We start from the raw sequence: 27,726 nt of genomic DNA on the forward strand, positions 1-27,726 counted from the left end.
GGCTTAACGCCACATCGGCAATATTTCAGCCATATCGTGGCGAGAACAAGGTGAAAGGAAGAGACGGTTACAGATTTTGCTTGAATAAACGACTTGCAAACATGTGAAAAGGTTGAAAAAGTAATTTAGTTCTTAAAATGCTACTCCAGTTCCAGAAGAAACTTGGCAGAAATACCAAACTGACATGAAAGAAATACCTCCGATATGGAAGTCCAAGGTCAAGAGGAACTTGCAATGAATAACACTCCCTATTTTGGGCTGAGTACCAATAAAGGAAATACCAAAATTGTGCACTTTGAAGACCCATGATTGCTCCTATAGGCATCCACTTTTTTAGTCTGACAATCTGACTTACTGTTCCCAATGATGAAGTATTCAATTTGCCTTAATCATCGCCTTTGATATGCTAACTATTTAATGTCTCAACTCTGTCATCTCATGTTCATTTCTTATATACAACTGAAGCGTGCATGACCTCGCCTACGCAGGTTGCTGAAAATTTAATAAATCTGCTGAAAAATCCAAAATCTTAAAAGATGGCAACCATGTTTAATATCTGGACATGAAGATGGGGACGGTGAAGTCAAGGCGCTCTGTAGTGTACATTGTTGACTACTTTTTCCAACAAACATCTAATATCATTTCCATCCGATTAAAGAAGAAGAAAGTATAAAAAAGACTATGCCAATATCAACTAAAAGAGCACGAAAATGTATTTGCAAGTATGCGCTTAACCATTTTTAAAAAATTTTTTTCTTTCAGGAGAAAAGGGTGTTTGATTGATGTATTATTTATTTGATTGATGTTTTATGCCGTACTCAAGAATATTTCACTTATCGACGGCGGCCAGGATTATAGTGGGAGGAAACCGGGCAGAGCCCGGGGGAAACCCACGACCTTCCGCAGTTTCAAATAATTTGGTATGGTTGGTATTTGAGACTACTGCTTGGTATATATCATGCATTTTAATTTTCTAATTAAGGATGTGACACATGTCTAATAAATTAACTTGAATGTAAATTTATTGTTTACATCCAAACACATGCATTTAATCTAAATTGCCACCATATCTATGAATATATTAAAAATATAAATATGATCAAAATCCAGGATGAACATGTTTAATAGCTGAAAAGACCAAATTCTAGTGCAAATATATGTATTAACCATGTGTTACATCCTCATTTAGAACATTATTACACCAAGACAATATATACCAAATAGATGGCCCCACATACCCACTATACACAAATTATTTCAAGGTGTTTTTTCACTTTTCAAGTAAATAGGAAAAAAAATGGTTAAAGACTACATTTTACAACTAAATTTTTAAATATTGTGGTTAAAAGAAACTGTGGTTTAATTTCTTGCTACTGCTGACCCCTTAGCTACCTGTACACGTGGTCAGTCGTGCGCAAACTTACCCACACACCCGGCTGTGATGTTGTGCTTGTTCTCCACGCACCGGTCACACTGGCGACCCCCAACGCTTGGCCGACAGGGGCAGTTCCCGTACTCGTCACACTGGAGGTCAAACGAGCCCTCAGGATCACAGGCACACTCTGGTCAAGGTCAAGGTCAAAGAAGCATTAGAAATTAAATTCATCATGCACATAATTTTTCCGATACCTACAATAAAGTGTGTTTGTAGATATTCAATACCTGGCGCAGACTACATGCACGCTGATATGACAAATCACCATTATTATGCACTAAGGTCATGGTGCACTGGCTTTTACTCTTGACTTAAGTAGATGCAAGTATAGACCAATTGAACAACACTGAAAGCTGCAATGCCTATTTGTTTTATTCTTCTTCTAAATTTAGGTGCCTAATCAATATTATTTCTCACTACTGAGAGCGTACATGTTTAGGAATACCAGGAAAAGCTGGGGAACTTCCTCAAGTAAACACTTTCCAATGTAACAGTCCAGTTAATCTTCCACAGGCAGCACATGAAACAGCATTGGTCTCTCGCACCTGTGTCAAGTCCTTACCTCTGCACCCGTCCCTGTTGAATCCCCAGAAGTAGCTGCGGCAGTGGTCACATTTGCGTCCTGCAACGCCATTTTTGCAGATACACTGTCCAGAACGGGTTTCACATGTCCCATTCAGAGAGCCAATTCTGTCGCAAAAGCACGGCTCACAACCTGCAAAAACGTTTTCGGACAACCATAAAGAACAATTGGAACAGCTTCCACAAAAAAATTCATTTTGTCATGTACTTTCTCACAGACACTAATGGTACACCAAAACTTTATATTTAGTTTTTTTCACATCTTTAAACCATGAGCATTTCACAAAACCCTGCAGAATTGGAAGGCATTCAGCTGAATGTAAAGTAAATTTAATTTCAAGGTTCCAGTATGGCTGCCTCTCAAAAAATTAACCATGAACTTTCTTCCTAAAAAACTATGCTTTCCACTTTCAACTTTCTAGTCGACAGGCTTTATTTAAGACATGGGGGCAGTTGCTAAAATAGGCATTACGACTTAAATCCAGTACCACCAGACTAAAGTGCTATATTTACTTCGTATTATGAGGAGACTGATTTTACCTGGCTTGGGTTTTTAATACACTTTTTGACAACTACCTCTGCATCCCCCCAAATTTCCACAGCTTTTCTACCTCAGAAGAAAAGCCAGTCCAAAAGAACCTACTCACCTGTTCCACTTTCAAGGTTCCAGTAAGTATCCTCACAACGGTCGCAGAACTTGCCAAGGACGTTGGGAAGACACGGGCACTGGCCAGTGAGGGGGTCACAGCTAAGAACCTGGTCACGATCTCCTACAAGGGTGCCCCGGGGGTTACAGTTACATGCTGTGGGGTGAGGCAGACAGAGGAGTGCAAACAATACATTATACACAGACTACAGTATAAAATGGTCACGTGCAAACCGTGAAATACGGGCCTCTTGTCAATTTACCTCAGTTAAGGTCTTATTCAAACTGTTCTTACTAATGTAAATGTTTAAATAATAGGAATTATTATTTTAGTACCATGAAGTCAGCTAATGAGTTCAAATATTGATGCCTTACATATCTAAAACTAAATGAGAGGCCTTCGTGGCTCAGTTGGTTAGCGCGTTATGACCCAGGAGCCTCTCACCAATCCGGCCGCTGTGAGTTCAAGACCAGCTCATGCTGGCTTCCTCACTGGCTGTAAGTGGGAAGGTCCACCAGCAACCTGCAGATGGTCGTGGCTTTCCCCCAGGCTCTGCCCGGTTTCCACCCACCATAATGCTCGCCTCCGTCGTGTAAGTGAAATATTCTTGAGAGCGGTGTAAAACACCAATCAAATAAATAAATAAATAAAACTAAATGAAGTAGAATGGAGCTGCTGTACGCAGACATTATTCTCCAGGTATATAGTGCTAACATCTTGGCAATATTATTACAATGTCACAAATGTGACACACAAAAGGTCAATACTACAGATCGCACTATACTACTAACAAGAAGAAATAGCTGCTTTTTTCTTAATGTTCCAACTGTTTCTTAGACACACTCAGAATGAAACAGTGGGAGAATTCCAAGATAGAAGGGCTTGGATGGAACCTTAAAGAAAAGGTTGACTTCTTTTTTTCTTGGTGTTTTGCAACTCCTCTCTGTCTTGTACTAGCATGAACTGGTTGTTATGTGGAAAGTTCCATTTCTTTTTTCCTTTCTTTTACTGTTTCTTCTTTGTATTATTACACTTATTTCATTCCAGCAATGTTGATACACTTGTCTGTATCTTGAATTATTCCAAATGGTTCTGTCCTGGGGGTATTCAACTGGTTCTGTCCTGAGGGGTTTCAACTGGTTGTTTCTTTCAATGATAGAATAGTCTCTTTCTTGGAAGTATTTTAATTGTCTGTTTCTTGGAGCGTTCAAACTGTTTCTTTCTTATAATGTCAGAGTTGTTTCCTTCATTTAACGTTACAACAGTTTCCTTTCTTGCCAACATTTCCAGTTTTTCTTCCAATGATTGCTACAAACATGTCTTTTTTATAAATGAGACGGAAGAAAAAGGCACAAAACCTTTACCTTGAAATTTACAGCCGTTCAGAGAAACTTACATTGACACTGTCCTTTTGGCAAAACCAGTGCATCGCCATAGTAACCAGGCAGGCATTTCTCACAGTAGAATCCAGCTGTGTTGTAGATACATTTCAGACACTCTCCTGAGGTCCTGCACAGATTAGAGACATTCGTCAATACACAATCTCACTAAAACATAAAAATATGAGTATAAGAAACCAATAACACCGATAACGTGTCTCTGATATGCTACTAATTTAATTATAACATTTCAATTTTTTTTTTCACTGGTGGTTTACACTACACTTAAGAATACATGTATTTCGTTTATACCATGGCTGCCAGTTTTATGGTGGGAAGAGTCCACAACCATCCTTAGGTTGCTGACAGATCTTCCCACATGATCAGCGGAAGACAGCATTAGCTGTACGTGAGCTTTTCCCAATTTGACTGACAGATGTACAGATGCGACATAGCGCACAGAGATCTCTTGTTTTATACGGCTAGGCAAGCCATCTGTTCACTGCCACCAACACCCCGCTAACAGTGGAAGTTTGGACAACAGAAACATGCCAACAGCCCCATCAAGGCATGACATACAGAATAGCAAGGTATAAATCAGCAGAAACTTGCCAACAGCCCCATCAAGGCATGACGTACAGATTAGCAAAGTATATGTCAACAGGAACGTGCCAAAAACCCCATCAAGGCGTGACGTACAGATTAGCAAGGTCTATGTCAACAGGAATGTGCCAACGGCCCCATCAAGGCGTGCGGACAGATTAGCAAGGTATATGTCAACAGAAACGTGCCAATGGCCCCATCAAGGCATGACATACAGAATAGCAAGGTATATGTCAACAGAAACTTGTCAACAGCCCCATCAAGGTGTGACATACAGAATAGCAAGGTATATGTCAGCAAAAACGTGCCAACAGCCCCATCAAGGCATGACATACAGAATAGCAAGGCATATGTCAACAGAAATGTGAAAACGGCCCCATCAAGGCCTGACATACAGATTAACAAGGTATATGACAGCAGAAACTTGCCAACAGCCCCATCAAGGCATGACATACAGATTAGCAAGGTATATGTCAACAGAAACGTGCCAATGGCCCCATCAAGGCATGACATACAGAATAGCAAGGTATATGTCAACAGAAACTTGTCAACAGCCCCATCAAGGTGTGACATACAGAATAGCAAGGTATATGTCAGCAAAAACGTGCCAACAGCCCCATCAAGGCATGACATACAGAATAGCAAGGCATATGTCAACAGAAATGTGCCAACGGCCCCATCAAGGCCTGACATACAGATTAACAAGGTATATGACAGCAGAAACTTGCCAACAGCCCCATCAAGGCATGACATACAGATTAGCAAGGTATATGTCAACAGAAACGTGCCAAAAACCCCATCAAGGCGTGACATACAGATTAGCAAGGTATATGTCAACAGGAACGTGCCAACGGTCCCATCAAGGCGTGCGGACAGATTAGCAAGGTATATGTCAACAGAAACGTGCCAACAGCCCCATCAAGACATGACATACAGAATAGCAAGGTGTATGTCAACAGAAATGTGCCAACGGCCCCATCAAGGCCTGACATATAGATTAGCAAGGTATATGTCAACAGAAACGTGCCAACAGCCCCACCAAGGCATGACGTACAGATTAGTAAGGTCTATGTCAACAGAAACGTGCCAACAGCCCCATCAAGGCGTGACATACAGATTAGCAAGGTCTATGTCAACAGAAACGTGCCAACAACCCCATCAAGGCGTGACGTACAGATTAGCAAGGTCTATGTCAACAGAAATGTGCCAACAGCCCCATCAAGGCATGACGTACAAATTAGCAAGGTATATGTCAACACAAACATACCAACAGCCCCATTAAGTTCAAAGTGGAGAATGAGCCTGCACACATACCTGTACCTCTATCTGTAGTTCGTCAACAGCGGCCAGTCATGCACCTTACCTGCAAGCCACCTGTAAACGCCTTCAACCTTGTCAAGTTTGCATTAAGGGACTTGAACTCATTCTAAGTTCATGCTTTAGTACCTGTTACAGTTAGCAACAGCATTGGGGTCAATGTTGTCATTACAACTGCATCTTTCACACTGCCGAGGTGCACCGTAGCGACCAGTGGGATCACCATAGTAACCATCTGCACAGAACTCACAGCGACTGCCTGAAAAAAAAAAAAAAAAAAAAATTAGACAATATAACACAAGGCCCACAACTTCTTTCTTTTTAGCTTTCCACTACAACAGGATCTCCTTCACATTTGGAATTTTTTTCTACTGGACATGTATGAAAAACCTGAGCTCAGAACATGCTGCACCTGGACTTTTTAGGACAGCCCCCCTAAAATTTACTTAAACATTTCTTTCCCTTTAATTGGAAATCGATGCCACCAATCGGAATTACATGTACATTTAGCTACTATTTACAGTTGAGTAAAAAGTGAAAAGGATGCTCTCTGAGAGTTTTTAATTAGACTGTAAATGATTACATTTGATTTATTTATATAATTGGTGCTTCATGCCATGCTGAAGAAAATTGTCCTTATACTATGGCACCCAGCATTATGGTTAAACCGGAGAGAGGGAAACCAATCTGCAGGTTGCTGGCAGTACCACGTATGAACTGACGTTTGCATGCCAGCCAACTTTTGATTCTTAAAGCATCAGCTACTTTAAATACCGACTGATTAGAGAAAGACTTTAACATTATTCTGAAAGGCTAAATGCTTTTCTAGAATGGTGAGCTTTTCTCTCCAATAAGTGATATGGGGATTTTCCATCAGACTGTGGACAGAGAATCTTTCTACAGGACCATTTGACATGCAATGTTATGTGTTTACCCGTGTATCCTTCACGGCACTCTGTACAAACAACCTCGCCATTGGCCAGCTCCACACAGGGACCACCCCCTGGGCACGGACAACGCTGGCAGTCGTCAGGGTTACCCAGCAGTGCATTTCCATAATAACCAGATGCACAGCGCTCACAGTTGCCACCCATAGTGTTGTGCTCACAGATGCAGCGTCCTACAGAAAGAGACGGTTAGCAAGGTATGGAATTGTTACAGTCTTAAACACTTCATTTCTTCAGGTTCTGAGAAAATTCAGACCTGAGAAGAAATTACACTGAGAAGTAATGAGAATTATTGACACACAGACTTGATCAGTGCTCAACACCGCACAAATCAATTTTTGCGCAGACGCAAATCATGTTAATGGCCCTATGAATTAAAGGTACCTGAAAAACCATCTGACTTTACAGCTGCAGTCAAACTGGGGAGAGAAGTGCATTTCCTTAGCAACATGAGATTCAGTCAAACTGGGGAGAGAAGTGCATTTCCTTAGCAACATGAGATTCAGTCAAACTGGGGAGAGAAGTGCATCACCTTAGTAACAGGAGATTCAGTCAAACTGGGGAGAGAAGTGCATCACCTTAGTAACAGGAGATTCAGTCAAACTGGGGAGAGCAGTGCATCACCTTAGTAACAGGAGATTCAGTCAAACTGGGGAGAGCAGTGCATCACCTTAGCAACAGGAGATTCAGTCAAACTGGGGAGAGAAGTGCATTTCCTTAGCAAGATGAGATTCAGTCAAACTGGGGAGAGCAGTGCATCACCTTAGTAACAGGAGATTCAGTCAAACTGGGGAGAGCAGTGCATTTCCTTAGCAACATGAGATTCAGTCAAACTGGGGAGAGCAGTGCATCACCTTAGTACAGGCATGGGAACAGGTGATAATAAAAAAGACTGATAAATTGACGGCGCGAAAGCGCCGGAGCCGAGAGCGGTTGCGCCCCCCTCTCGCCGTCGGGCGAATTTTAGATGAAATAACAATGTTTCGTGACCATAGGTGAAAAAAAAAGTGTTTTTCTTGGATCTTCTTCAGTTACCCTAACATACAATAAAAGCTTTCAGATGTTATTTACTTTTCACAAATGTTACCTTCCAAATTGGCCGCTTTTTTTCTGGTCAATGACACACCTTCACTTCTGGAAAGTTCAGTCAGGACTTCACATATTTATAAATTCACGGATAGGGCCATTTCCATAGCCTCACACTGTCACAACATTTTTACTGATTATTTACAACAATTGTATATACATATTAACACCGTCAGCTTCCCATCCCATCAAACACGTTTGGCCTTCTTCCTCGGACTGGTATCTGTACCTGGTACCCCTGCCCTCTTCTTAGCTGTTAGCTTCTCCAGAACACCCCGAAGGTGAGCATTCCTAGCCCGTTTGGAAGCTTTCCCTGCCAACAATACGGATTGCTTTTTTGCTGATCGCCTTTTCTTGGGTTACGGAGTGTACAGCTTTTTTCTCCTCTAACGCCAAACGAGCCACCTCTTTCTCTTGTTTGTAATCCTTTGCAGCTCCCCGTATGGTCTGGACAACTTTCATATTGATAGGATCATGAAGGTAATCATTTCTGCGGAAGTAATCAACAGAACATTTGTCAGCTACTTTGAGAGTGTACTTGATAGTTTGTATGGCATTGAATGTGGGAATCTTCATTTCGGCTGAGTGACTGTCCAGTACGTAGTTCATCACACTGAATGAGCTCTCAACCTGTGGCCCATGAAAACACCCAATCAAAGCTGCTGTCATCTTTGACAATAACGGATATTTGCCACTCTTGAACACTAATGTCCACCATGTGTCCAGTCGTGTATTGGGTTCATAAGATGGCAGACTGTCATCAACATGAAACCGCCTCACTTCCGAGGAAAACAAACCTTTCTCTTCTTCTTTCAGCACGTTTGTAACAATTGTAGGCAGGTTTTCCATGTACTTCATGGCAAGTTTATGGCCTCTGCATAATGGGTCAAGTGAAGACAGGTTTCTTAGGAGACGATTGCCAAATGGCATCTTCTTTAGTAAATAAGCACCACAAGCAATATAAGCAGCTTTGGCTTTCTTCTTGAAATCCTCTACAGCCCAATCCTGTTTCTTTGCTTCTTTTAGGATTGTCTGTACCTTCTCGCCGCCAAAGAAAACCAGGTCATCTGATAGTTGATTATCCTTGTCAGAGAGGTTGAGGGACTTCAGCTGTTTAGAGGTTTTGTTGACCTTCTCTGGTGGGACGAAACAGGACAGGAAGTCTTTTGTCAGTTGCAACTGTTCATCGTGGAGTTTGTGGATGAGAGGATGATTTTGTGTGAAATTTTCTAAGCTCAGAAAGTGGGAAAACTGGTAATTACCTTGAGAAAAAAAATCGCAAATTTTTCTTAAACTTCAATTGGTTATGCAACATATGACAGTTATTCATAATTGACCTGTATACCAAGTTTCAGTAAAATATCAAAAAGTAAAACAAAAATAAAATTAGAAAGAATAGATAGCCTACAAAGATGGGTCAGACAGAGAGAGTGCAACCCTGAAGTAAAGTCCCCATCTATTCCGCCGATAGGAGACTACTAACACTGTTAATTATAATGTAATCTGTCTCACTATTCATAAACCAAATACTCAGATTTGTTGAATAAAAATATTTCGTTGTCTTGATCAATCAATTCAAAAGCCTGCTGTTTTCGTAACCCGATATTCAGGGGAGACAACTTTGGAGAAGTTCACTCAGTATCAAGCAGAGGAGACAGATTTAGAAATGTTATCTTCACTGTGTGTAAAACACGCAGAGCATCACAAAAAAAGTTACATTTACACATTTATAAAGAAGATATATTTCTGACTATTTGAAATTCAGGGAGTACTCACATCTATCTTTGATCGATCGATACAATTTCTTTCCGGACGACGATGACCTTCACGGACCGACCTTCACGCACACGCGGTTGGCGATTTCCGGTTTAACGACTACCGAAAACTGTACTCATTCTAGTTCACATAGTCTCGAAGGCAGGTCAATCTCCACTTCTATTTGTATCATTTAGTTTCTGTACGTGTCTTATGGGAATGGGGTTGTCCGGATTGCGACAACCAAATATCACTTCAGTTTACGGCAGTACACGAATGCCCGATACGCGCAACTCGGGAAGTCGGAAGACCAGATGAAGTGAAAGATTACAGATATTAAATAAAGTCAATGCAGGTTTGAAACTCTTGCTCAGGTCAGATTCAAGCTCTTCACCCCCCCCCATTTTCTCACCGGATTGATACGAATCTCAGAAACGACATTTTCATACAAAAAAAAGACGGAATTCCGTCTAAAGACGGAAAATTCCCATGCCTGTTAGTAACAGGAGATTCAGTCAAACTGGGGAGAGCAGTGCATTTCCTTAGTAAAAGGAGATTCAGTCAAACTAGGGAGAGCAGTGCATTACCTTAGCAACATGAGATTCAGTCAAACTAGGGAGAGAAGTGCATCACCTTAGTAACAGGAGATTCAGTCAAACTGGGGAGAGCAGTGCATCACCTTAGTAACAGGAGATTCAGTCAAACTGGGGAGAGCAGTGCATCACCTTAGTAACAGGAGATTCAGTCAAACTGGGGAGAGCAGTGCATTACCTTAGTAACAGGAGATTCAGTCAAACTGGGGAGAGAAGTGCATTACCTTAGCAACAGGATATTCAGTCAAACTGGGGAGAGCAGTGCATCACCTTAGCAACAGGAGATTCAGTCAAACAGGGGGGAGAGCAGTGCATTACCTCAGTAACATGAGATTCAGTCAAACTGGGGAGAGCAGTGCATTACCTTAGTAACATGAGATTCAGTCAAACTGGGGAGAGCAGTGCATTACCTTAGTAACATGAGATTCAGTCACACTGGGGAGAGCAGTGCATTACCTTAGCAACAGGAGATTCAGTCAAACTGGGGAGAGCAGTGCATTACCTTAGTAACATGAGATTCAGTCAAACTGGGGAGAGCAGTGCATTACCTTAGTAACATGAGATTGGGTCAAACTGGGGAGAGCAGTGCATTACCTTAGCAACAGGAGATTCAGTCAAACTGGGGAGAGCAGTGCATTACCTTAGTAACATGAGATTCAGTCAAACTGGGGAGAGCAGTGCATTACCTTAGTAACATGAGATTCAGTCAAACTGGGGAGAGCAGTGCATTACCTTAGTAACAGGAGATTCAGTCAAACTGGGGAGAGCAGTGCATTACCTTAGCAACAGGAGATTCAGTCAAACTGGGGAGAGCAGTGCATTACCTTAGCAACAGGAGATTCAGTCAAACTGGGGAGAGCAGTGCATTACCTTAGTAACAGGAGATTCAGTCAAATTGGGGAGAGCAGTGCATTATCTTAATAACATGAAATGCACTTGGAACTGCTCAAAGTACAACATGTTACAAAGGAGATTAACAGGTAAAACAATCCTGAGGAAACCAAGGAGTGAGAAACCTATCCTTACATTCGTCAAGACTGAAGAAGATTTTGGCTGAAGTGATGTGTCCCTAATGCTTCAATATGTGTCACTAATGCTTCAATACCGCTAAATGTCCATAAATTTCTTCTATGACTAGCTTGCCCCATTTTCATGATTCAGAGAGTTCTACTGATTTCAGGAAGGTGTTTTGAGGTTTGCTTGGAACATGAGATGACATTTCTGCTGGAAAATTGTAAGTTTCAGCCCCAAAACTAATACTTTGTAACCTTTATTTACTTATAAAAATGCACTTTTGTGGCTGAAATTTTAGGTCATTTAGTCCTTCCTCATCAGACGACCACCCCCACCCCGCTCACCCCCACTCCCGTCAGCTTACCTGTGTTGACCTCGCAGACGTCAGAGTGGCCATGACAGTTACAGGGGATACACTTTGCGAAAGGTCCTCCATTGGCTGGATCACGCCTATACCCTGGGGCACACGACTCACAAAACTGCCCCACATAACCCTCTGGGCATGTACACTGCTCAACCCACCCTGCCTCCTCGCCTCCATTAAATCCTCGCCGCGCTGTATCCAGCTGAATGTCATCTATGAACCCAACTCCTGAAACAAAAAGTGAGAAATGGATTATTGTCAAAATGTATTTGATTGATGTGGCATCGACTAATGAAGAGTATTAAATTCCTCTAGCTATTTGATGGCCCAAAATCTAGTTCATCCACTTAACAGTTTAGCTTAGGAAGTTTCGAAATTCACTCTGAAATCTCAATATTTCGAATTTAATTAAGTTAACCTCAGGAGAAGCAAGGTGTCAATTCTCCTTGGAGTGACTTGAAATATATTTACTTATTTGATTGGTCTTTTACACCGTACTCAGAATATTTCACTTATGCGACAGCAGTCAGCATTATGGTGGGTGGAAACCGGGCAGAGGCCCGGGGGAAACCCACGACCATCCGCAGGTTGCAGGACCGACTTGAAATATAGGAATACCGTCAAAATGAACTCCTATGGAGTTACTTATCTTATTTGATGGCCCGGATGTTTGCTTTAGGGCTGTATGTTTGTGGCTACCAAAATGTGAGAGTGGAAGAGAAGCCACAAACCTCCTGGTGTGTATGTCCCCCTGATCTTCAGATCTGTCAGATTGGACAGGATTGCCACAAAGTCTTGAGCTTTGAGGCGAGGTGTCCACTGGTAATTGGTGTGCTCGTGCAAGCGGAACTGGTAGTTCTGCCTTGTGACCTTGGGTAGGGAATTCCCCTGCCCAAAGATGGGAATGGACAGCGTCTGTCCATTTCCTTCCAGCACAACATCCAAAATGGACGCCCTGACAGCCTGCTCTTCCCCAATTCTCAACGTGAATCGCAAATACTGGTTGTAGCTGAATCGCTGGTCACCTAGGTAACGCGCTGTGAAACAAAAATTTTGAAAGCAATGTGAGCAAAAAGCATAATGCAAATGTTCCATTTACATCAACAAAATGTTTGCCTGCACATGGGTTCAACAAGAATCTAGAGTCTCGGAATTTCAATAATTGCTCATCACTAAAGTCGATGCAGCGATAAAGACAATGACAGGAAATTTGGCGTTGAACAATTAGACCCCAAATTGTCTGATATTGATCTGATAATGACATAATTATTCAAACACAGAATTTACCAGAAAATCTGTCCTGAAAACTTAACTCACTTTAATAGACTTTACTCATGGAGGCATGGCTGTGTATTTATTGCCTAGATAACACAAAAAACCCCATTTATTTTTTAACAGTCACAATTTACTTATGCAGACTGATCTGTTGTCTACCACACTATAATTTCCGATTATTATATCAGGCACAGTTGTCACAATATCATCCAGTGTTGTTCATTTCTCTACATCTTCCCATGACGTCTTTCACTGCCTCATCTGCTACAGTAGCTACTGCTGCAAGCAAGTTCCTCCATGAGCACTGTCTGGAATATCGCCAAGTGAAGTGATTGGGCAGATATAGTCGTAATGTTCATGAGTTTACAGATGGAGAGACAGATGTACAAAGCTGTAGCCCCACGTGCAAAAACATAATATGGTGAAATATTTTATTAGCCCACATTTGCCATGGATAATTACTTGCCTCACCTGAGCAAAGATTTCTGCTAATTACTTGCCTCACCTGACCAAAGATTTCTGCTAATTACTTGCCTCACCTGACCAAAGATTTCTGCTAATTACTTGCCTCACCTGACCAAAGATTTCAGCTTTTCAGCTTGTTACCAATTACGGATACAGAGTTATCTCCTTAACTTACGTGGTGCCCTGAAGTAGGCTGCTTCTTGACCATCGGAGGATATGCCCAGCTCCTTGGTAAGGCTGTACTGTGTGGAGATCTTATTGTGCTGTCTGTCCGTACCCTCCCACCTGTCCTTACCTGGACAAATAAGCATGAAAAGCATGAATAGGTGATAGATTAATAACATGGAGAAGTGACAGAGTTGTTCGTACATATACCTATCATAGCACCTCTTGGGAGGAATTAAATACATAAAGTGAATACAGAGACATAATAAAGATGAAACCAGTGAGAGACACAGTGTCCAGGATTTTTTTATTTTATCTATTTCCTAATTAACAGTGAAGAAAATATCACTTATTGGTCCGTTACACAAGTGCATACAAACAATCTTTATCTTGACTTTTTCCCATCCTCAAAACACACATTTTCAAACACAGATTAATTGCCATACTTAAAAATGTTTCTCTTGAACGTTGTTGGTGATCAATCAGTATATGGGTTAATATCACTTATTGGTCCGTTACACAAGTGAAAGAGCATACAAACAATCTTTATCTTAACTTTTCCCCATCCACAAAACACACATTTTCACACACAGATTAATTGCCATACTTAAAAATGTTTCTCTTGAACGTTGTTGGTGATCAATCAGTATATGGGTTAATATCACTTATTGGTCCGTTACACAAGTGCATACAAACAATCTTTATCATAACTTTTCCCCATTCGCAAAACACACATTTTCACACACAGATTAATTGCCATACTTAAAAATGTTTCTCTTGAACGTTGTTGGTGATCAATCAGTTCATGGGTTGAGGAAACCACAGTGCTGTGGGGGTAAAACCACTGATCGTTGGAAAGTTACTGACAAACTTTCCTACGTGTGATATACAGATATGCGAACCATATATGTGGAAGACAAGAGGATAGGTAATCCCTACCATTTTCAAAGTTTGACTCTATGATCCTGTGATATACAGATATGCGAACCATATAGGTGGAAGACAAGAGGATAAGTAATCCCTACCATTTTCAAAGTTTGACTCTATGATCCTGTGATATACAGACATGCGAACCATATAGGTGGAAGACAAGAGGATAAGTAATCCCTACCATTTTCAAAGTTTGACTCTATGATCCTGTGATATACAGACATGCGAACCATATAGGTGGAAGACAAGAGGATAAGTAATCCCTACCATTTTCAAAGTTTGACTCTATGATCCTGTGATATACAGACATGCGAACCATATAGGTGGAAGACAAGAGGATAAGTAATCCCTACTATTTTCAAAGTTTGACTCCATGATCCTGTGATATACAGATATGTGAACCATATACGTGGAAGACAAGAGGATAGGTAATCCCTACCATTTTCGAAGTTTGACTCTATGATCCTGTGATATACAGACATGTGAACCATACACGTGGAAGACAAGAGGATAGGTAATCCCTACCATTTTCAAAGTTTGACTATGATCCTGTGATATACAGATATGTGAACCGTATACGTGGAAGACAAGAGGATAGGTAATCCCTACCATTTTCAAAGTTTGACTCTATGATCCTGGAGTAGTATCCTGCAGCCGAGTTACAGATGGATGAATGGCCGTAGCAGAAACAAGCCTCACAACCAAACGGGTTGTTGTAGGACAGGCCAAAGTATCCGGGCTTACATCTGAATGAAGAAGGAATTGTGTAATCAATGAATTTACCAGACTTGCATGAAATGGGAAAAACATCAAAATTTAGCATTTTTCAAGAGAGTGAGTGAGTGCTTAGGGTTTAATGTCATACTTAACAATTTTTCAGTCATCTGATGACGAAGAAGTCCTTAGAATGCACGTAATGTGCCTCCTTGTTGCAGGCTGGATTTCCACCGCTATTTTATCCAGTGCTGCTTCACTGAGAAAACCCGAGCCATTATACTGAAACATGTCAACCAGTCTTTGCACTATCCCCTTAATGCTGAATGCCAAGCCAAGGAAGCTACAATTTCCTATCTTAATTTATTCATCCACCTTATTGGGCTATGTAAGAGATTTTCGTAAAGACTGATCAATTTTTGTTTCAGAAAAACGTTATCCAAAGTAGCACTTTAAGACCTTAATGTGCTGGGTTTGAACATGCCCATTAGGTCTCCTACATCATGTCTTGCACATGGTGTCTCGTACATGTAGGTCTGTAGTTGTGAACTGGATTTTGAACACAGGTCCTCCATATTACTCTACAGCTACAGTGCTAGTAAGAACAGATTTGTGAACTATATATTCAGTTTGGTCATAATTCCAGGTGTTTTTATCTGTCTCCAGTGAAATCAAGCGTGATACAAGTGTGACTCTGTAATAGCCTACCTGTCACAGTCCTGCCCCTCCACATTATCCTTACAGGAACAATCCCCTGTGTCAGGAGAGCAGCGAGGGTTGTTGTCAAGGGAACCAGCCTCCACACAGGCACAGGATCTGTGGGCCAAAAAAAAATAAAACAATAATATCAGTTCACAATGAATAATGCTAGCAAGAAAAAGGTGTTTTATACCTTACTCAAGAATTTCACTTAAACGGCCACAGCCAGCATTATTGTGAGTGGAAACCGGGCAGAAACACCCGACCATTCGCAGGTTGCTGCAGACCTTCCCAGGAAGCCAGCATGAGCTGGACTTGAACTCACAGCAACCGCATTGGTGAGAGGCTCCTAGGTCATTACACTGCGCTAGCACGCTAACCAATTTTGCCACAAGGCCCCCTATGAACAGATTCATTGTATACATAAAAACACTGTCATTGCAAATTCTAATTTAACAAATTTGATTTTCATGTACCGTAAGTTTGTATTTCAGATTTGTATTTTGTGTTTTTATTTCACTGGAGCATTCATGAATAGTTGACTTTAATAATGTGCCGAAATGACCATCAGAATTTTGTCCAGATTTGATGTAGGTGTTGAAAACTCTAACTTAATCTGTAACTTGTTATGCTGAAGCCATCTTCCAAGTTCCAATTCAACACAATCAACAGTTTTGCAATTACAATTAACTGTTTTGCAAATACTATGAACTGTTTTGCGAAAAGTCCAGAAAACTGTTTAGAAAAAAGGACCAAAATTTTGCCCATTTTGGATGTAAGAGTTGGAAATTCAAACTTGATCTGTAACTTGTTTAGAGTGACGTCCAGTACATTGCCCCAAGGCCCAGTTCAGTATGATTAAATGTGTTATAAATAATCTGGAAAACCTTTGTGAGGGACTGGAAGACTGGGCTCATGCTGGCAGTAGACTGTGTCTGTTGGGCATGTAAGATAAAATGGAAAATGGCTGAGCAAATGTTCAGCTATGGTAGTAAAAGAACTTCATTCGAGTACTAACTCGTTGGAGTGGTCTTTGATATGCAAATTGCTTCCCATGATGGGCTATCCGTGTACTATGGGTGGCCACTGTAGCCCTCTGATTGGCTGAGCAACAACTCAGCTGACAACAGTCAATGTCTGCGCGGATGGTTTAACAATTTCGTCACAGTATAGGCTGCTAAAACTGATACAGATGTGGAAGGCTTTCTACAGATACTAAGTACACCAGATACATTGGTGTATCTGCTGTAAATTCTTACTCTGTTCAAATCTGGTGAAGTAGCTGGAGAGACAGAAAGCTTATCTAGATAAGTGATTACATAAGAAACTGTAGCCCTGCAAGAAAGGCTTGTAGAAATGAAGTCAATCTGATTGCGTGTCCACAAAACATGGAAAATGGTGACAAATCTGGAAAAAATCACCAGACGAACCCAATACCCTTCTTGTTCTCTTACATGTTGGTAGACATAAAAATTGTAGCCCTACATGAAACTTTTCTTGATTACAAAATGTGGCAAAGTCCATAAATCTCATAAGCAAGGAAGTCACAGAAATCCATTTTACAAGAAACTGTTGCCCTGCATGGAGGCTTAATTCTAGAGAACATGTTTACTACAGAAAACAAACTGTTAATATAACTGGTGAACTTTTGCACTGAAAGTCTATCAATTAAAATCATAAAAAAACATTCACAAAGCCTATAAAACTAAAACCAATAAAACAGTTCAATCCATCAGTAGGCCCTTTTCATACACAGGCAAAAAAAAAAATAAAAAATCAAACAACAAAACATAACTTTAAATCACTGTATGTTTGAGATCTTTATAATGATTGCCATTATACAACAGGTTAAAAAAAAAGCTTAATCAGCAATCCGAGACTGTGAGAATGTGCATTTACACACCGTACCTTACACTAGGGAACAAAATGTAAAAGCCTAACCTTCAATGCAAGTACAATATACAAGTGCTACAAAAAAAAAGCTTAACCTTCAGACCATGTATGAGATCCCTTTATACAGTTGCTAAAAAATAAAACAATAAAACACAAACCTTAAATGGACACCACCATCTTCTTGCAGGCCAGCCAAAAATGATTTACGATTCATAACATTCACATTGACCAGACTTCTTGACAAAGGATTTACATATGACTTTCACTTTCACTTTGCTGACAGCTCACCTGCATCCCTGAGGCCCAAAGCTGTAGTAGTTCGTCTGACACCGGTCACACTTGTCACCCGTCACTCCCGGCTTACAACGACAACGTCCCAGAGCGTCGCACTGTAACGTGACAGAACCTGAAGCAGAGAGACTAAGACTACAGGAAACCGACAGGCTTGACAACCGACAATCAATTCACTTTGCACAAGTTTTTATATTTCCCTAAAGTGGAAGTAAGCACAAAGACAAGGGCAATGTTCTGCGCCAAATATTATTTTAAAAAGGACAAATTGTTAGGTACAGGATAAAACTGCGACGTAAATTTTCTACTAATAAGAACAGCTGGAACATTTACAATTATGTCCTGTGTGAACTTCATAATCTTTTCTAGGCTAAAGTAGACTTGTCTGTTCATCTGTTTTCTTTGTATCTAGCATGATTTTAAGCTTGTGTTGTGTTTGGATCGTGTTAAAAACAGCGATGAGTTACAGGCGCAGGACAAAATGGAGCGGCCGAAGTAATCAAGACAGATTTTCATATGCAAATTATATGTCATATTCGTAAAAAGCAAATGGCCTTCATGTAAGATGAAATTAAAATAACCCTAAAAAGCAATCCGCTTCCTGACCACCTGAGATCACAATCTTCACTGATAACGAACAGCAGGCAGGGGCCAATTTCATGAAACTCAATTTTGCATATCACATTTTTCTGACATTTTTGTACATAAATGTATAACATTCTATTGATTGATAGCTCCTTGAGGTGATCAGTCTTATAAGAATGAATGAATGAATGAATGAATGAATGAATGAATGAATGAATGCTTGAGGTTTTAACATCATCCTTAACACTTTTCCAGTCATATGACATTGAAGAGTCATTAGGTGTGTGGACATACATGTATAACTTGTCTCCTTGTGGCAGGTAGAGTCCATGGCGCCAAAGTGCTGCCACTTCTGAAGTATCATGCCGAAGATACCAGACATGAAACCTCAGCCAGTCACATTATACTGACACCATGCCAACCAGTCCTGTTTCCTTACTCTAACCCTTCAGTGCTGAGTGCCAATCGAGGCAGCATCCAGCACCATTACTAAAATCTTTGGAATGACTCCACCCGGGTTTGACCTTGGGACTCCCGACTTCGCAGCAGATGCTCTATCCATCAGGCCACCAAATCAGTTCAGATTTATAAGCAGAGTGATCTTATGCTAAGATAAGATAAGAAATGATAATTGATTCCTGAAGCTTCACGGAAGAAAGCCCAGGTTTGTCCAACAAATCTCCAAAACATTTTACTTTGCACTTTACTGAACCGAGATAAAAACAAACCAGTTGAAATGTCTTTTCCAGTGTTTATTAAATAAACTGCTCAGTTTACAGCACATTTTATATCACAAAATCACACTGTCCATTCATATCAGCTAATTAATTGTTGAGCACAGCAGAATGTTTTGACCGTACGCATGCTATGTGCAAGTACGCAGGTTTTACGGCCAAGCCATTGAGTGTGTCATTCATCCAAAGTAATGCAGACGCTCACTTTGAACTTTATGCTTGCGCAAACAGCTGAGAAATATCACGCTACTTTCCTCACTGATCTCAGATCTGGGTAGGGCTGTATAGGGTCAGTCATGCATGATGTTCATGATGAAATTAACTGAATTAAACCAATTAACTGATACCAATCTCTTCTTACCTATTTCATTACACTGGCAATCAGTACACCTGTCATCCGCAGGGCGACGGAAGTGATTCCGCTTACACAGCTCGCAGTTCGCCCCCGCAGTGTTGTCCCGGCAATCTTTGCAGTAGCCTCCCCGTCCTGTGCGCCGGTAGAGTTCCTCATCGAAGTAACACTCAGTAGCTCGGTTGTTACACTCGCACGCTGCAATGAAATACGTCAAATTAAGTAACTTTTATTGTCCATTCTTTGTGACTGTTGAGCTTGGGATGCTCTATTTCATATGCTTAAAATGTGTTAATAGATACAGTCAAGAATACCCCCGGGCTCTGCCCAGTTTCCTCATACCATAATGCTGGCCGCTGTCGTATCAGTGAAATATTCATGAGTACAGAGTAAAACAGCAATCAAATAAATAAATAGATAAATCTTCAAGAATACTCAAGAACTCCTAGCTCACAGGCTAGCAGTCAGTTTTTACAGGGAAGAACTTCAGAGAGCACAAGGTAAGCCACCAACCTATGCAATGTTCATGTGTACATGTGTATGCACACCACCACACTGAACACAAGTTGTCTTCAACAAACATTAAATTGCACAGCTGATAGGGCGAGTCCATGCTGCCCAAGAGCTGAGGTCACTGAAGTATCACGCCAAAGACACCAGACAGGGTACCCCATCCAGTCACATTATACTGATGCTGGGCCAACCAGTCACGCTTCCTTGCTCTAACCTTTCATTCAGTGCTGAAGTCTTTAGTATGACCCAGCCCGGGTTTGATCCAGGGTCTCCCTACTTCACTGTAGACCCTCTACCCAATGGGACACCAAAGTGTACGTCCTTTTCGTTGTAAAAGAGTGCATGAAAGGAATTCAGAAAACTCATCACGCGAGTGATGAAGAAAGTTCTAAAAAAAATCTGAATGGCCTCCGTAGCTAAGTGGTATAACATAATTGCAGCACAATGACTCAGGAGCCTTTGACATATGTGGTTTCTGTGACTTCAAACCCAGTCCTTGCTGGCTTCCCCTCCAAGCATACAAGGGAAGATCTGTCAGCAACCTGCAGAGGCCTAATTGTGGGTTTCCCCCCAGGCTATGCCCCGATTTCTTTCTCCATAATGTTTATAATTTTTGAATACAGCATACAACTCCAAGCAAATGAAATAAATACTAAACTTGAAAAAACAATTTCTGAGAGATGTGGCATCATGAACAGTAACAATGCAATACCACAAGAACAGATCATTGCTCGTCCTGTAAAATCATCCTGTCATCCCGTCAACATGACTGTATCAATGTTAGTCTCACTGAAAACTGTTGTTCTGCAAACTAGGAATGTTGTTACACTTCAGAGTTGAGGGTGGTTTCTTACAATGTACATCATTAAGAAATTTTACAACAAAGTATAACATTTACAAGTTTTTGTATCAGAAATATTGGAATTTATAGCTGTAGTGTGTTAAATGATCCCAAAGTTTGTACAACAGCTGGTCATCTTGTACTTCAACCCTACTGCTGTATCAGAATGTTGCAGTTTATATATACTATATTTTGGTCATTTGTCAGTCTATCCATCCTAACCCCACCCCACTCCAACAAAAGAAGGAAATGACACAAAGCCGGGCATCAGTCAACTTGCTATCATCAACATCTGGGTCCAACTCCAGAAAGTCAGTCATCAACATCTGGGTCCAACTGCACAAAGTCAATCATCAACATCTGGGTCCAAATCCACAAAGTCAATCATCAACATCTGCGTCCAACTGCACAAAGTCAATCATCAACATCTGGGTCCAACTGCACAAAGTCAATCATCAACATCTGGGTCCAACTCCACAAAGTTAATCATCAAAATCTGGGACCAACTCCACAAAGTCAATCATCAGCACCTGGGTCCAACTGGACAAAGTCAATCATCGACATCTGGGTCCAACTCCAGAAAGTCAGTCATCAACATCTGGGTCCAAATCCACAAAGTCAATCATCAACATCTGGGTCCAACTCCACAAAGTCGATCATCAACATCCGGGTCCAAATCCACAAAGTCAATCATCAACATCTGGGTCCAACTGCACAAAGTCAATCATCAACATCTGGGTCCAACTGCACAAAGTTAATCATCAACATCTGGGTCCAAATCCACAAAGTCAATCATCGACATCTGGGTCCAACTGCACAAAGTCAATCATCAACATCTGGGTCCAACTGCACAAAGTCAATCATCAACATCTGCGTCCAACTGCACAAAGTCAATCATCAACATCTGGGTCCAACTGCACAAAGTCAATCATCAACATCTGGGTCCAACTGCACAAAGTCAATCGTCAACATCTGCGTCCAACTGCACAAAGTCAATCATCAACATCTGGGTCCAACTGGACAAAGTCAATCATCAACATCTGGGTCCAACTGGACAAAGTCAATCATCAACATCTGGGTCCAACTGCACAAAGTCAGTCATCAACATCTGGGTCCAACTGCACAAAGTCAGTCATCAACATCTGGGCTCAACTGCACAAAGTCAATCATCAACATCTGGGTCCAACTGCACAAAGTCAATCATCAACATCTGGGTCCAACTCCACAAAGTCAATCAACATCTGGGTCCAACTCCACAAAGTCAATCATCAACATAATGCTTATGATGAAATGACTGACAAAACCTTGCAGATTCACTTGGGTGCAGGCAAGGTTATCTGGAAATAACTGGATGCTTCTAGTCACAGTAAGTAGAACTCCACGAAACTGACAATTAATGATGAAGCCATCAATCAGATGCTCTCAGCAAAATTACTTCCAGATGTTCAGAAATGCTTCAGGTCGTGAAAAGCCCTGCTCACTGGCATGGATGAGTGGCAATATTGAGTCACAAGGTTAAGTCACAAAGTCGAGTCACAATGCTTTGTCACAAGGTCGTCACAATGCTGTCACAAGGTTGAGTCACAATTAATGCTGAGCCACCAGGTCAAGTCATGAGGTCATGTCACAATGTTGAACCACCAGGTCGAGTCACAAGTTAGACTCACTCACCTACACCGGCTTTAAAGACACTTATGACAACAAAACACAACATTTGACAATTAAAACAGCTGACTGAAACTACATGTACTTACAGCCGATCCTTCATTCCTGTGATATGAGTGAGGCAAAAAGACAAGAAAACACTTCTTGATAATACTATATCAAACAAAGGTTGTGCTAAACTTCATGTTTGAGAAGAACTGATAGTTCTACACAGACCGACAGACGCATGTGCGAACGGATAACTACGAGGTACATGTAGGCATCTTTGTATCCAAGTCAAAAAACTTAGATTGTTTCCACACATATGTACCTATGTCTGACTCATGCGTGGGAAGGTCTGTTTGCGTATGCATGGGCTTCTGACGGGCTCTGCCCAATTTCCTCCATCTTATAAGTGAAATATTCTTGAGTACGGAGTACAATACCAATCAAATAAGTAAATAAATAAATGCTGTTTGACGACATATAATGTATTACATGTATGCAAATTAGGTTTGGCAACATACATGTATATGTACTTATATGTACCAAATTAGATTTGACCACATATATGTACTTGTATATATGCAAATTAGATTTGCATCTAACATTTATGCACTATGTTATGTATGCAAATTAGGTGTGACAATATATATGTACTTATATGTATGCAAATTAGATTTGACAACATATATGAACTTGTATGAGTTGTATGAGTGAAATATTCTTGAGTGTCATGTAAAAATAATCAAATAAATAACCAATCAAATAAATCAATATCGCATGGCAAAGTGAAGATCTTCTGAGTGGAGTCTGCATCCTCCATAAAAACTTACGTTGGCATTCAAATGCATCTGTGGTGGTGGCTACTCGCCAGGGTCTGTCGTTGTAGAAGGGCAGACACTGGCCGCAGTCTGGCCCCATGGTGTTGTGTTCACATTTACACACAAGACGATCCTCCAGACCCTGACCGGTCTGGCTGATACACTCGCTGGCATGGCCATTACATTTACACCTGGAACAAAGAAAGACAGTGACTAGTTTTACACGTAGAGTAAGGTACACCATTTCCTCAACCTTTTCATATATGAAAGGGCAATTTTCACTGCAATTCATGCACATTTTGAATTTGATTTACGAGACTAAACTGCATTGGTTGGATTAGCAAAATTTCAGGGCTTCCTAAAAAGTATAATTTTATCAGTATACGCCCAAAATTGCCTTCAGAATATGCTTGATTTAAACACCTTGCAAATATGTGAAATCGTTACACTAACACGATTTTTACATTTACAAGTGGAACAAAGAAACAGGTGTAAAAGTACATGAACTTTTACACCTGCAAGTACAGTAATGTACTGTTAATCTTACACCTGGAACACACAAACAAGGCCATTACTTTTACACCTGAAATAGAGAAACATGGTTGTTACAGTTACACCTGAAATAGGGAAACATGGTTGTTAGAGTTACACCTGAAATAGCGAAACGTGGTTGTTATAGTTGCACATGAAATGGAGACAGTTTAAGTTATTAAATTTATAACTGAATTAGAGTAAAATCGTAGTTTCAGTCACATAAACACTTGGATACCGTTACCAAGCATCTTAAATTTACACCTGGAATAGGGCATTCTGGGCATCACCTTTTAATACACAGAACACAGGATGACTAAAACACACAAAGTTTATTCACTCAAAACACAACAAATATATGTACTCATCTTCCACTTTTATATGTAACATTTAATAAAGGTATCATTTATTTATCTACCTTCTTATTTGATTGGTGATTTAAAATTATGCCACACTGTTGGTAAGATTTTAACCAGCTCCATTCACAAATGCCTGTTCGGGTATATGTCCGTATCTACCATATCTAAATGCTTGGCAACATATACTATAGCACAACTCCTAACACAGAGATACACATAACAGAATACACAAGAAACCATGCATCCTGTGATATTTAGGAAGAGGGTGAAAACAGAACAAAACGTCCACAGATATTTTTTTCTAACATGCTTGACAACTCTGTAGGATGCACCTATTCGTTCCAAGTAATAGAGAATAAACATAACTTTGAAGAAAGTCAAAGGCCCTCACCCTCCACTTCACCTTTGTGTTTACTTGTTTTCTTTTCTTTTCATGGTATCATTGCTGGTTTAGCTGCCGTGAACATTGTTAGGTCTTTTTATCTAACTTTTGAACTAATTGTTGTATGAATTATATATTCCCTGATGATGGCATGAATGTATGTTGAAATATAGATCTCTTGTAATCTTTCAACCGTTTCAGACGTTTGCACGGAGTTTAATCAGGCATAGTCTTACAGCTTTATTCTGCATATACACTAATAAGACTGTGCTTTTTATGAAGCCCTGAAACTGGCCAATCCAGACAATGTAGTTTTGTCCCCACAATCAACTTAAAAATGTGCATAAATTGCACTGAAAGTTGCTCATGTTTGAAAAGGTTGAGGAATTAGGGTACCACAATGACAGCCTTGAATTTCTTAGAGTTATCTTTATTCTCTATTAATTGGTAACTCTATGAATTAAGTTTCAATCTGGAATTTACACAAGGCCATCTTAAAGCAACCAGGAACATGATGTCGCATCACTTGTACCTCAGGCAAATATGGTTAAGACGTAAAACAGGGTTTGGGCAACCTTAGCGGAAACTGCTTTGTCCCTGGACAGAAACAACTCATTCTATACTGATCTATAAAAATTGGTAAGGATTTTTTCCTCTCCGCAATGTTTTGCTTACTTTGAACTGTGATACCTCAGTTATGCAACATTATCAAAATAAAAAGAGTTACTTTTATAAATTTCACACGAGATATTTTACTTATGTTATGTATACCTTTGGTCTAGTGATGTCATTTGTTTTAAACAGGTGACTGATTTCGTTTTTGACAGACTCTGCCGAACACAACAGAGCCAGTGGGTCTATAATCACCTCACTTATTAACATGGATATTCATACAAGTGTTACACCATTAACATGATCCATATGGTACAGGCTTTTCTCCAGAACATTTCCAAATCCTTATTACGGGTAATACCACCAGCTTCACAAGGCCCACATGCTGGTAATAGCATTTTCAAGTACTAGTCTTAATAATTAGGTCAAAAGGTCACGTATTGTTCACAGATTTCCTGGTTGAACCTTTTATCTTCACTGCATGGTTAAGTACATGCTGGTATTCATACAGGTCTTATATGTAACTTACTCCTCAAACTGACCTTCAATTACCATAAATAATGTAAAATTTTGTCCAAGCAAACTTTATACCCATTTTGCCTCATTACCACAGAGTTTCATTGATTTTAGATACAAGAAAGGTGTTTTGGGGTTGGTATATCTTAGTGCAAAGATACAAGTTTCAATATTAATATTTTAGAACCTGTATGAGCCTCTGAAAATGTCCCAGTTCAGCGGATTGTTCAGCGAATTGGAAAAACCATGGTTAATATTCCAGACTGTCCAATGTCTCACACAACCTTTTCGCATATGAAAGAGCAACTTTTAGTTAAATTTATACACATTTTTAATTTGATTTTGGAGGCAAAACTACAATGAATTGGTGGAATTGCCAATTTCAGGGCTTCACAAAAAATATAAGTTAATCAGTCTACACATAATAATGTCTTCAAAATATGTTTCCATATACACCTTGCAAACATTTGAAAAGGTTGAAGAATTTCCTTTGCTTAACCATGCCGTGATGTCAAACCTCAAAATCAGCAGCTGAATTTACCGTAACTTAAACATGTGGTAAATGATCTAAACTTTCTCCCCACCGAATCAAGTTATTTCTGCATACACTGATGGAAAATATGCATAAAATACAGGGGTTGTTAAGAGCTATAAAATATGCCACATGAAAGGGCAACTGAACTGCACACCTGTGCTTTGACATTACCTGGCGCCGACAGCCAAATCTGAGATGGCATAGAAGTAGGATTTCAGCACCTGTGGGTCCTCGAACACTTCGTCTCCAAATGTGTTGAGTCGAGTCAGCACTATCATGATCTTTGAGGCCGTTACCCATTCCTGGAAGACATGAACAGGGGAATGGTAAGCCAGGAAACATACACGTTGTTCATTTAACGTTTTCTCTGGTAACAGTTTCAACACAATATAAACTTAGACTTGGTAGCTAGGTTTCTAGCATTCCACAATCACTCCCCTAGCCTTCTGCCTATAGTATACAAGTTATGGTTGTGATTGGTGAGTATATGGTGCTGTATGCCACTAGTTCACCACTAGCTCACTTGTAGTAGGCTTCCAGCATTCCACAATCACTCCCCTAGACTTCTGCCTGTAGTATACAAGTTATGGTTGTGGTTGGTGAGTATATGGTGCTGTATGCCACTAGCTCACCACTAGCACACTTGTAGTAGGCTTCTAGCATTCCACAATCACTCCCCTAGCCTTCTGCCTATAGTATACAAGTTATGGTTGTGGTTGGTGAGTATATGGTGCCGTATGCCACTAGTTCACCACTACCACACTTGTAGTAGGCTTCTAGCATTCCACAATCACTCCTCTAGACTTCTGCCTATAGTATACAAGTTATGGTTGTGGTTGGTGAGTATATGGTGCCGTATGCCACTAGCTCACCACTGCCAATTGTGTACTTTAAGTTATCAGAATGCTGAGAAGGAAATATGGGGATTTAAACCCTGGTTGTGAAATTTTTAAAAATGACGTCAACCAAAAGTTAGTTCAGTTTTGCTGGGTTTGAATATACCTTTTATGGGCATGGCCTGCAGCTCTGACAAGTGTATCATACTGTATGTCAACATTTTAACCCATCTGATCAGCCAGTGGCAACTGAGAATAACAGATGATGTAGGGACATGTATCTACACATGTACTTGGGGTTTTACTTA

General features: G+C 40.4%; 1 protein-coding gene across 1 annotated transcript in view; it reads right to left on the reverse strand.

Moving 5' to 3' along the window:
• LOC135481081 (laminin subunit gamma-1-like) overlaps positions 1-27,726 on the reverse strand; it is a 64,933-nt gene that overhangs the window by 15,127 nt on the left and 22,080 nt on the right. The window contains exons 3-17 of the mRNA XM_064761013.1: positions 26,754-26,884; positions 23,660-23,838; positions 19,835-20,023; positions 18,152-18,269; positions 15,980-16,087; positions 15,167-15,303; positions 13,638-13,757; positions 12,454-12,759; positions 11,723-11,950; positions 6,898-7,083; positions 6,093-6,222; positions 4,061-4,173; positions 2,665-2,820; positions 1,998-2,150; positions 1,425-1,562 (exon numbers count right to left, since the gene is read on the reverse strand). Coding sequence (XP_064617083.1) covers positions 1,425-1,562; positions 1,998-2,150; positions 2,665-2,820; positions 4,061-4,173; positions 6,093-6,222; positions 6,898-7,083; positions 11,723-11,950; positions 12,454-12,759; positions 13,638-13,757; positions 15,167-15,303; positions 15,980-16,087; positions 18,152-18,269; positions 19,835-20,023; positions 23,660-23,838; positions 26,754-26,884 — 2,392 coding nt within the window. The remainder of the gene's footprint in view (positions 1-1,424; positions 1,563-1,997; positions 2,151-2,664; positions 2,821-4,060; positions 4,174-6,092; positions 6,223-6,897; positions 7,084-11,722; positions 11,951-12,453; positions 12,760-13,637; positions 13,758-15,166; positions 15,304-15,979; positions 16,088-18,151; positions 18,270-19,834; positions 20,024-23,659; positions 23,839-26,753; positions 26,885-27,726) is intronic.

The sequence above is a fragment of the Liolophura sinensis genome, chromosome 13 (genome assembly GCF_032854445.1).
Source record: "Liolophura sinensis isolate JHLJ2023 chromosome 13, CUHK_Ljap_v2, whole genome shotgun sequence".
Taxonomy (NCBI): Eukaryota; Metazoa; Mollusca; class Polyplacophora; order Chitonida; family Chitonidae; genus Liolophura; species Liolophura sinensis.